We start from the raw sequence: 11,814 nt of genomic DNA on the forward strand, positions 1-11,814 counted from the left end.
GTACACATGTTTTTAATGTCAACAGAGAAATGTTTACATGTCTCATCTTTACAGAAATGTGATATTTAGCTGGTCGGCACAATATTTCACCCAAGGATATGAAAAGGTGGAGGGAGCTCATTGTGACCTTATGTCCCAGAGGGGAGCAGTTCGTCACTGTTGTGGTTCCTATCCCTCAGGCAGTGATGAGGGGATCCATCAGGGCCCCCCTGTAGAAGACTCCCAGAGGCTGAACCAGGTTAACCAGGCAGAGAAGAGAACAGGGGAGGAGAGGATAGGATAGGAGCTCAGCCTGTGATGAGCAGCTCCATCAGGGCCCCCACAGAGTGCATCCTGTAGAAGACTCCCAGAGGCTGAACCAGGTTGACCAGGACAAACCAGGCAGAGAAGCCAAAGAACTGCTTCCCCAGGCCGTTCTCAAACTGGGGGTGGGCTCCAAACGCTGGGATCATCCAGAGCTGAGGAGACGGGGGAGAGAGAAAATATCAGGGGACGAATTGAAATGACATATTGGAAAAGGGACAGGGTGTGAATACTAGCCTGATCCTAGATCTGTATGTTCTCCAAGTACAAAGCATAGGAGTAGGCAAACAAGCACCAACAGATCTGTCACCAGGCTAGGTAAATATTGTGTAACATGATTATTACAAGATCACAGATGTAATATCCTTGGCGTTACTCACCATGATATTGGAGAGTATGAGGAAGGCACAGATCTCCTGTGTGACTCTTTTGTACCACATCTGTTGTCCTTCCTTGACTTGGCAACCAGGTGGTGCTGTCACTGCCTTTCCCCTCTCCAATAGAGACGTCGATCCTCCTACTTTATTCCTGTCATTTGTATTCTCCATGGTCTTCCTCTTCTGATTTGGGACATGAGAGGGGTCACATTGTCAATGTATTACTATAGATAAAAGTGTAACTATACTTCTGATTGTAATGATACAGTATGGTGCTATCTAAGCGCACAAAAACGTATGAAGATGGCTGGATGAAAACATTACATTTTTACATTTTACATTTAAGTCATTTGGCAGACGCTCTTATCCAGAGCGACTTACAAATTGGTGAATTCACCTTATACATATATTCTCTTATATTTTAAATAAAGCAATTTAGTAGGAAAATCAGCTTTGGCCAGAGGTAATTGGAGTTGTCAACATTACTTGAAACATGAAATTGAAGGAGAAGAGTGACTTGCCATGAATATGTTGATCCGCTCCTTTCCTTTACCCTTGGTGAGGGCCAGGTTGGGGTTTCGGTGGAGGCCATCAATGATGAAGACATTCTGCAACAGGAGCTCCAACAGGCTGAGGAGGGAGTAGGAAAGATCCAGGCTTCCCAGTGGTCCGCTAGGCCCCACAGCCAGAGCGGCCACCAGAGAGAAATAGGACAGGGCAAGCTGGCCCAGGGCTGCCCCAACCAGGAGGGTCACATCCAGGCTACGCGTGGGGTTATGTCCCCTCTCATCCGCCCTCCTCTCCAGCTTATGGACCAACAGGCCAGCCAGGGAGCAGAGGGACATGATGGGCATCACAGCTAGATGGTAGCAATAGAATATCAGAAAGGCAGTGTGCCTGTGCTGGCCTCGGTTCACCCAAACTTGATACAGGATGAACACAACCACCCCAGCTATAAGGACCAGACCCCCGAACAACGGCCCGAATAGGATCCCACCTTCATGGACGATGCGTAGGGTAATCCTCTGGGCATGGTGGGGTATTGACCCAGGGCTCATACGCCTGCCCACGTTCTTCCACATCACATAAAGCATGCAGCCTGCCATCAGGTAGTACTCCATGTTGAAGGGATACAGGACTTCATAACCCTTCCTGGAGAACAGGCACACTGTGTCTGCACTGCACTGGCATAACGTTGCATTTCTCAGCCCTGCTGAAAGGAAATCAGACCGGTTGGTGAATAATTTCTTCATAGTATACAATAGTAATATTAGATATTGTTAGCATTTTTATAATTCAGTTGTAGGTCCTCCAAATTGTCTGACTAGTGGGCAAGCACAGTTTACCTACTTTCTTTGTGATAAAATGTACATAAATGTGTTTTAGTTGTGTAAGGATTGTCATGACGTTGCCCTCTTTGGGTACAGAAAGCCAATCCCCCTCTCTCTGTCTCCTACACTCAGGCTGTTGTGACCTCAGGTCGTAAATTCCTGGAGGAGATTATCTCCTCATGGCCACAGTATAGAGAGAGAGGGAGTTCTCATAGAGAGAACAAAGGAATTTCTTCCACCTCACAGAACTTGAGGTCCGAACAACATTTATGTTCTGGAGAAGGTATAAAAGATCGGTGAAGATTCCAGCTACGAACTGGTCCGTTTGGTACAATTTTGTGAAACTCATGGGAGACAATACGGACACATTACCATAATGCTGTTTATACAATAGCCTCAGATATGAGGCTTACGTCTAATTGTTGTACAGGATGAATGAGGAAAGATTAAACTATTTGTGAAATTATGGGATGCTATTTAATGATGTAATGTGAGAGAATTGTATTTCTGTGTAAAGTTTCACTTAATAAGTCACTGGCATGCCCCCATGAAAACAGTTAGGACCTGGCGTCATGAGACTGCCTTTTTCTGCTCTTCCGAATAAAATCCCCACCTTGAGAATTTCTCAATAGACCATGTTTCTCTCAATTACGAGAGGACAAAGGTTGCAGACCAGCTTACCTCGATAACGAGAGGGCCAAGGATTGCTGAATCTTTTAACCATCCCATGGTTAAACTCTTAGACTATCGATACCGACAGAATAAGAACAAGTCTTTGATACTAATTACTAGTCTGCAGCTAGGAATTCGGTATCATTGAACGTGAAGACCGACAACCGCCGAAACATATATTCTATAACGACATGAATGAATGTCACTCTGAACTATCCACTCTAACCACGACAGATAGAGGACGGACAGACTCCAAAAGAAACAAACTTTTCAACAGAGATCCAGACGACACACTGAGCGTAAATATATATATTTATTTCAATTATTCCCGAATGAGTGAGCGTTCATGTGCAAAGGATTAGCATTTCAATTGTTATAATTATCAACTGTGTGTTGTCTTATCTCAGTCGACCCTCACTTCCCTTTTGTACACCAAGCCACGATGCCGGTTTATCCCACTAGAGAAACTCCGCTATCATTTCCTTGTAACTATCTACTGTTTGTTATGCATTTCTGTGAATTACTTAGTAAATAAATTATTTTAAGACAATTGATGTATGGATGACTCATAGTGAAGACTGGGTTCGTGCAGATAACCAACCATTTGAGGCGTTTGGAATGAGACTAACGTAAGGTAAAGAAGAATTCATTAATCCGAAGACTAATTGATCAGATATTAAAATATCTGAAAAGTTGTATTAGGAAAATTTTAACTTTGTAATCTGAATATGTTCATTGGTGCCCCGATTTCCTAGTTAATTACAGTTACATGATTAATCAGTTTATTTGATAAATAAGTCTTCAGTTTAATGATGAAGCCAAAGACTCGACAGGATGTACAGGTATATACCGGAGTCAGAGCTATCTGCGCTGCCATACGTGGCGCGGCCATCCTCCTTCTCCATCTCTATCTCCAGATGAACTGTGTCTTCTGTCACCGCGTTCAGCCACAGCAACAGATCTGCGCTCAGAGTAACCATCAGCCCAGACCTGGCGTGGGAGCATAAACACACACACATATATCACAGTTCAAATGTATTACATAACAATATGAAATGAGATGTATGGATGATTCACTCTGAAATACATACATACATTGCATAACAATAAGCTACAAAAAAACACATAAAATCACACAATAAGCAACGAAGTGGTTCAACCGTTCACAAACACCAGCAATCCCATTATTACCTGTTTGCTTTGTAATGTATAGGTCCCTATTGGTTCCTTTAGTCAATGCAAATACCATAGATCTCTCCAATAACAAGATGGTAAATGTTTTTGTAAATGAAATTGAGAGGCATGCACCTGGTAATGATCTTGTGCTTGTGAATACAGTCTTTGGAGTGAGCCCAGAGCAAATAGGTCTACAAAAAGACATTCATTCAAATGTTAAGGAAATGACATTGTCCAAGTCAATACCAGTTTAAAATATAGGTTCAATACAGGTCTCTATTACCAAAGAGAAATGACTAGCCTGCTTTAAATAAAGGTTCAATCAAATGAAAATGCATTGAAAATATTTTAAACATTTTGGAAAATGAAATTGAGTCCAAACAAAAGCCAATGATTGATGACTACCTGTAGGCCAAGAAAGGGAGCCTCGATGAAGGGGGCAAGGACTTTAGCAACCGGCTTACACTCCTTCATCATGACATAGTAACCCATCTTGAAGAGATGCATCAGGAGACTGAAGGCGGCAAACAGCATCAGGACCACTGACATGGCAGGGAGTCAGGGGTCAACCAGAAACAGAAGTTTTAGTTTAGGTTGTGTCCCACATGCTATCCTATTCCCTATATATGTGTCCCACATGCTATCCTATTCCCTATGTAAGGCACTCCTTTTGACGAGAGCCCTTTGGGAACAGGGTGCCATTTGAGATGTCTTTCAATGAAGTATTTAAAATAATGCATAGATATCTGATAGAATGTCTAACTACAAACTACAAACTGTCACACTATAGAAATCACCCTCATTGAAATGATTGTCCCTATTGAATTACAATGACCCAATCGGCATTAAATCACTATAAAGCATTTAGGGACGGATGATGGAAATTAGTGCCGGTAAAACATTCTGGTTCTGACTCCTAACCAAGGCAACCAATCATCAGGGACGGATATGATGCTGCTGGAGCTCATGCGGGCGGCAGGGTAGCCTAGTGGTTTGACCGTTGGACTAGTAACCGGAAGGTTTTGAGTTCAAACCCCGGAGCTGACAAGGTACAAATCTGTCGTTCTGCCCCTGAACAGGCAGTTAACCCACTGTTCCCAGGCCGTCATTGAAAATAAGAATTTGTTCTTAACTGACTTGCCTGGTTAAATAAAGGTAAAATTAAAAAAAAAAAATCTGGGATGACAGACAATATATATAACATTAGATGTTTTAAAAAATATATATTTTATAAACAATACAAAGCATACACATTCAAACAACTACATCACACCTGCCCAGGCCCACTAGCACACACCCCTATCACTCTCCGCCACATTGTCACATTGGTATAAATGGCTCGGGAGATAGGTGCAGGAATGTGTAATAGTTGTTTTTTTTAATTATCCAAATTACAGTGTGCTGAGTAAAGGCACGGGGACGCAGACCAAACAAACACGATACAAAAACACAGGGTTGAAACCCAACTAAAAGAGCGAGGAGTACCTTGGATAAATAACACAAGCGCACAATCATTAACACGCCGGACGAGACCCGTAATCATCTGCACAATCCACAATGGCACGAAAGCCAAAACACACAGCACAGGTACTCACACTCACCAACGGACAATGTAACAATAATCAACAGCCCAATGGTAAACCAAGGGCACACATACAAATTCCTAATCACTGGGAATCGGGGCCAGGTATGTGTAATGAAAGTTCCGCAGGGATCCGTAACACACATGGCCTGAAACTGCACCATTTTGTTTCAATTTGTAGCCCAAGCATTTTCATTTATTTAAATACGAAATCATTTGATTTTTCCAATGTGTTAATAATGGCAGATTGATTGATTTCCAATGTTTTCAGAAAACGTTTTTGTCAAGATGAGAGATGAGAAGAGAATCATCCAACCCATCGGGTATCTCACTATACCCCATACACCATGTCTTGAAATATGCAGACAGATGATTAAAAGTAAGTTCACAGTATAATACTTCTCACAGCCAATTTTCTAGCTCCGCCCAGAACTTCCGGACTTTATAGCATTCCCAGGAAGCATGGATTATTGAGTCATTACTCTTTTTGACTCTGTACATTAGTTTATACTGGATTAAGCATCATTTTTTGTTAACTGTAATTTCATTAGTTATGTTCCAATTTTACCTCCATCTTGTGCCAACATCAGTTCTTTTTAAGTCTTGGTTCCAATAGTTGATATTATTTTCTAAGAGATTGTCAGTTGGATCTCTACAATGTTCTGTATATATTACCTATCATGTGAACATCGTTTTCTACATCATTCCCTCAAAAGTTGCTTTGATGTCCAAAAGATTTCAAATCAACATTTCGTGATATGTAACTTTTAAGTTGCATGTAATTTGAAACTATCTACACTTGTTAATTGTGTAATGGAAATACATTTATTTCCTGTTACCAAATCATTTATAGTTTCTATACCTTTAGTTTTCCATGTAGATACATTTATAGGGGATTTCTGAAAAGTTAACCAAGGATTGTTCCATAAGGTTGTGTTTTAAGGAAGTGATATTGGTTCTTGTAGAATCCGTTTCATTTTCTTCCATTTTGTTTTTAACCTTCTCCCCAGTCTGAGGTCCTGAGGACTCTGGTGTCTCACCCTGATCATGGTTTGCTTTGTATGTTTCTATGTTTTGTATGGTCAGGGTGTGATCTGAGTGGGCATTCTATGTTGTGTGTCTAGTTTGTCTGTTTCTGTGTTTGGGCCTGATATGGTTCTCAATCAGAGGCAGGTGTTAGTCATTGTCTCTGATTGGGAACCATATTTAGGTAGCCTGTTTGGTGTTGGGTTTTGTGGGTGATTGTCCTTAGGTCTGTCGTGTGCACCAGTATTAGGCTGTTTCGGTTTTCGTATATTGATTCGTGTTTACTTCAGTTTTATTAAACATGGATCGTAATAGACACACCGCATTTTGGTCCGACTCTTTTTCACCTACAGAAAACTGACATCTGGGCAGATTTCATCAAGGATCTCTCTATACTTTGCTCCGTTAATCTTTCGTTCGATCCAAACTAATTTCCCAGTCCCTGATGCTGAAAAACATCCCCACAGGCCTTCATGCGCGTTTTACTGAGGAGTGGCTTTCGTCTGGCCACTCTTCCATAAAGGTCTGATTGGTGGAGTGCTGCATAGATGGTTGTCCTTCTGGAAGGTCCTCCCATCTCCACAGAGGAACTCTGGAGCTCTTTCAGAGTGATCATCGGGTTCTTGGTTACCTCCCTGACCAAGGCCCTTCTCCCTCGATTGCTCAGTTTGAGCGGGCGGCCAGCTCTAGGAAAAGTCTTGGTGGTTCCAAACTTCTTCCATTTAAGAATGATGGAGGCCACTGTGTTCTTGGGGACCTTTAATGCTTCAGAAATGTTTTGGTACTCTTCCCCAGATCTGTGCCTCGACACAATTCTGTCTTGGAGCTCTACGGATAATTTCTTCGACCTTATTGCTTGGTTTTTGCATTGTCATGCACTGTCAACCGTGGGACCTTATATAGACAGGTGTGGGCCTTTCTAAATCATGTCCAATCAATTGAATTTAACACAGGTGCACTCCAATCAAGTTGTAGAAACATTTCAAGGATGATCAATGAAAACAGGATGTACCTGAGCACAATGTCTCTTCGTCTCTTATTAAAGGGTCTGAATACTTATGTAAATAAAGTATTTCTGTTTTTAAATTTGAATATATTTGCAAAAATGTCTAAACCTGTTTTCACTTTGTCATTATGGGTGTAGATTAGTGAGGGGGGAAAAAATGTATTTGATCAATTTTAGAATAAAGCTGTAACGTAACAAAATGTGGAAAAAGTCAAGGGGTCTGAATAATTTCCCAAAAGCACTGTATGTACCCATTGTTCCTCTTTACTGATTCTGGTGATGAGCAGGTACATCTTCACTATGTACCCATTGTTCCTCTTTACTGATTCTGGTGATGAGCAGGCACATCTTCACTATGTACCCATTGTTCCTCTTTACTGATTCTGGTGATGAGCAGGCACATCTTCACTATGTACCCATTGTTCCTCTTTACTGATTCTGGTGATGAGCAGGCACATCTTCACTATGTACCCATTGTTCCTCTTTACTGATTCTGGTGATGAGCAGGCACATCTTCACTATGTACCCATTGTTCCTCTTTACTGATTCTAGTGATGAGCAGGTACATCTTCACTATGTACCCATTGTTCCTCTTTACTGATTCTGGTGATGACCAGGCACATCTTCACTATGTACCCATTGTTCCTCTTTACTGATTCTGGTGATGAGCAGGCACATCTTCACTATGTACCCATTGTTCCTCTTTACTGATTCTAGTGATGAGCAGGCACATCTTCACTATGTACCCATTGTTCCTCTTTACTGATTCTGGTGATGAGCAGGCACATCTACACTATGTACCCATGGTTCCTCTTTACTGTATATCACTACATCTGGCAAGTAAAAGTCCTGGGTGGCAAGTTGATACAATTCCAAGTCCGGAAGGTTAAAACCAACCTCAGACCTACAGTAGGTTGATGTAAAACTTTCCTTTTTATTATATGTGTTTTAGTTTGCTATGACTGAATATATTCTTCAGTGGGGTAATTGGTATTTCTGAAAATAAATACAAAACCTTTGGCAGCCATTCTAAAGAGTTGTATTTTACCTGTAAGATTTATGAGGTAGATTATAAAATGTAATTAGATCTGCTTTCATATTGTTGAGTAATGGAATAAAGTTATCTTTATATATTTGTTGTCACTTATTAAGCATCCTAAGTATTTCATATTTTCTGTGGTCGACTTAAAGGATTGCTGTAGATAACTAGTAAAACACATTTTTTCCCCCTATTGCCATTATTTGGTTTATTATTTCCACGTAAATTTTATATCCTGAGATTTGTTTTTATTTTCTGAAAATATTTTTAGAAAATCAGGATATCATCTGCAAATATGTGTAGTTTAAATTCATGCTAATCAATACTGATAGTTGTTATGTTTGGGTCCTGTCTAATTCTTTCAGCAAGCGGTTCATTGCCTGTGCAAACAGGAGGGGAGAGGGGCATTCCTTTCTTGTGCATCTTTCTCAAGCAATTTCAGCAAATAATGTATTATTTCTGTACATATTTGCTTTAGGACATTCATACAACATTTTTATATAATGTATTATTTCAGCTGGAAAGTTGAAAGCTTCCAAAGTTTTGAATAGAAAATACCATTCAAGACAGTCAAAAGCCTGTTTCGGCATCAACAGCCATTATTGATAAATCTACAGTATATCTTATTTTTTGGCGTATTCTATTGAACTGAAACATGTTCTTATATTTGTTTGTAAGTGTCTATTTGTAATAAATCAATTCCTGGTGATTTTCTCCATGCAAATGTTTTAACAGGATCTAATATTTATTCTTGGGTGATCTTTGTTTTTAGTAATTATTTTTAGTCTGCTGACAGTTGCTTCAGAGTTGTTGAGTCTAAGAAGGCTATAGGATCCGTCCAATTGTCGTTTAATTCTGATTGATATACATTTTCACAGAAGCTTTTTAAAATGGTAATTAATCGCATTGTTGTTTCTAATTACCACTTTTCTATCTTTATCTTTGAAAATTATAACTGGTTTAGTGTGTATTCGTTTTGTGACAGCTGTGACATATTTACCAAGTTTATTTACCATTAAGTAGCATGCTGTAGTTGTTTGCTCTCTTCAAAAGAAAGACATCAATTTTATGTACAGCTTTTTTTTGATGGGCTTTATCTAAGATAGGGATTTCCTTGTCTTCTTCTTTAATTTTAATTTCTAAATCAGATTAAACTTTTGCCAAGTATGAAATAATCACCCCCCTAACGTATGCCTTAAAAGCCCAAGTCGGCTTTTCTCTATCCTCTACATCTAAATTTGTAATGGTAAAGGTTTTTATTTATGTATTTAATACATTTCGGATCCAGAAGATAAGTTATTTTCATTCTCCAAATTTTGTCACTTAAGTGTATTTTCTATTGGTGGAATTAAACATGACACCGGAGAATGAAATGATATCACTGTTTCAATCATTTTTTTTTATACAGTAAATTTGAGTGCATTTTGGGAAATAAAAATGTAGTCAATTCTTGAATAGCTTTTATTACTTTGAGAAAAAAATGGAATAGTCTTTTGCAGTTAGGAATAATATCCTCCAAGTGTCCTGTAAATAATTTGTGGAGGTTTTTCAGCCTCTTTATAGGCTTCCTAAAATGGGCTTTTTTATATACTACATCTGTCAACCTTATTGAATGTATAGTTTAAATGTATAATATATAAATGTAGAATTTATAAATGTATAATTTATATGTATAATTTATAAATGTATAATTTATATGCATCATTTATAAAATCATCATTTAAATGTATCATTTATAAATGTATCATTTATAAATGTATAATGTATATGTATGAATGTATCATTTATAAATGTATGTTTTAAAAATGTACAATTTAAATGCATAATTTATAAATGTATAATGTATATGTATAATTTACAAATGTATAATTGATAAATGTATAATTTAAATGTGTAATTTATAAATGTATAATTAAATGTATAATTTAAACATATAATTCATAAATGTATAATTTTAGTCACCTGATAAAATGATAGTTCTGGTCTGGATTTGATCTCATATAACTTGAATTGTATCTATATCTTTTTTCATCCGGTCGGATAAACATTCCAAACCTCCTACCCTTACAGCTTGGAGGCTTCCGCATGGTCCTAAAGCACACCCACTGTCCCCAGGTAAAGTTTCACCCCTGCAGTATATAGCTACAATTTTCCCCAGTTTCTTATTCAAATAAATACCACATAAGTAGCCTATAAGGCATAACCCATGACATGTGTTTCTATCTGTCTATTCAAACCCTAAAGTAACAATAAGTACCATAAATATAACTCCAAGTTTCAAGTTTTAAGTTTTATGAGTTGTATGTACAGGATACAGTTGGTATACGCCGTCCAATGAAATACTTTCTTGCAGGTTCTATCGTGACAATGCAGCAACACATAGAAATTATAAGAGACAAGAATTCAAACATAAAGTAAAATGGCTCAATAGAACAGAGTCAACATTTTGTCATAAGTATAATACAAATAGGTACAATTTATAGTCCAAATAATAATCCAAGAGTGCCTACCTGTGACTGTGATTCCCCCAGCATGGTGGTCTTTATGTGGGCATATCCCAGGTTTCCTCCTGGCCCAGAGTAGGTACCACAGCATCCAGGCCAGGCTGAGGCACATCAGCAGCAACATGAAGATCTGGGGCTCCTGGTGCCTGAGGCCCTGAGGGATGAAGTCTCAGTTAAGGGACCACACATGCGAAGAGGAATGCTCAAGCTGAAACGTACAGTATGCCCGTGCATAGACTATTAGGACATGTTGCTGTTGAGTTCATTAGAGAGAATTAAAACAAAGCTTAATTGCACATTTTATCCCAAGTGAGTGCTGGCCTTGTTTCATATTTTTTGAACCTGTGGGTTGAAGGCCTGGCCAGCTACCAGAGCTGCCCCAAGGAGGACAACGTTGAGGCCCAGGAGCCCAGAGAGCAGCCGTCTCCCACTGGGGGCCCACACCAGGACTGGGTCTGGGTCTGGGTGCGTATGGTTTCTGGATCCCTCCTCTTCCTCCTCCTCCTCCTCCTCCTCCTCCTCAGCCTGGCATTGACTTCCGGGGACCATGGTGTCAGCTGTAGCTGTGGTACCAGACTCCTGGCATTGACTTCCGGGGACCATGGTGTCAGCTGTAGCTGTGGTACCAGACTCCTGGCATTGACTTCCGGGGACCATGGTGTCAGCTGTAGCTGTGGTACCAGACTCCTGGCATTGACTTCCGGGGACCATGGTGTCGGTTGTTGCTGTGGTACCATGCTCTGAATCCATACTTACTGACTTTAATTAGTCTGACTCCTTTTACTTTCTCTAAATCCA

General features: G+C 39.6%; 1 protein-coding gene across 1 annotated transcript; it reads right to left on the bottom strand.

Moving 5' to 3' along the window:
* Positions 1-3: 3 nt before the first annotated feature.
* LOC135524889 (proton channel OTOP3-like) lies at positions 4-11,727 on the bottom strand. Its single transcript, XM_064952741.1, has 8 exons — positions 11,359-11,727; positions 11,023-11,170; positions 4,265-4,401; positions 3,992-4,050; positions 3,534-3,673; positions 1,198-1,893; positions 684-823; positions 4-458 (listed from the first exon to the last, which is right to left on the bottom strand). The coding sequence occupies exons 1-8, from the start codon at positions 11,725-11,727 to the stop codon at positions 288-290; spliced, it is 1,860 nt and encodes a 619-aa protein (XP_064808813.1). The 3' UTR covers positions 4-287.
* Between the last annotated feature and the right edge of the window lie 87 nt (positions 11,728-11,814).

The sequence above is a fragment of the Oncorhynchus masou genome, chromosome 31 (assembly GCF_036934945.1).
Source record: "Oncorhynchus masou masou isolate Uvic2021 chromosome 31, UVic_Omas_1.1, whole genome shotgun sequence".
NCBI lineage: Eukaryota > Metazoa > Chordata > Actinopteri > Salmoniformes > Salmonidae > Oncorhynchus > Oncorhynchus masou.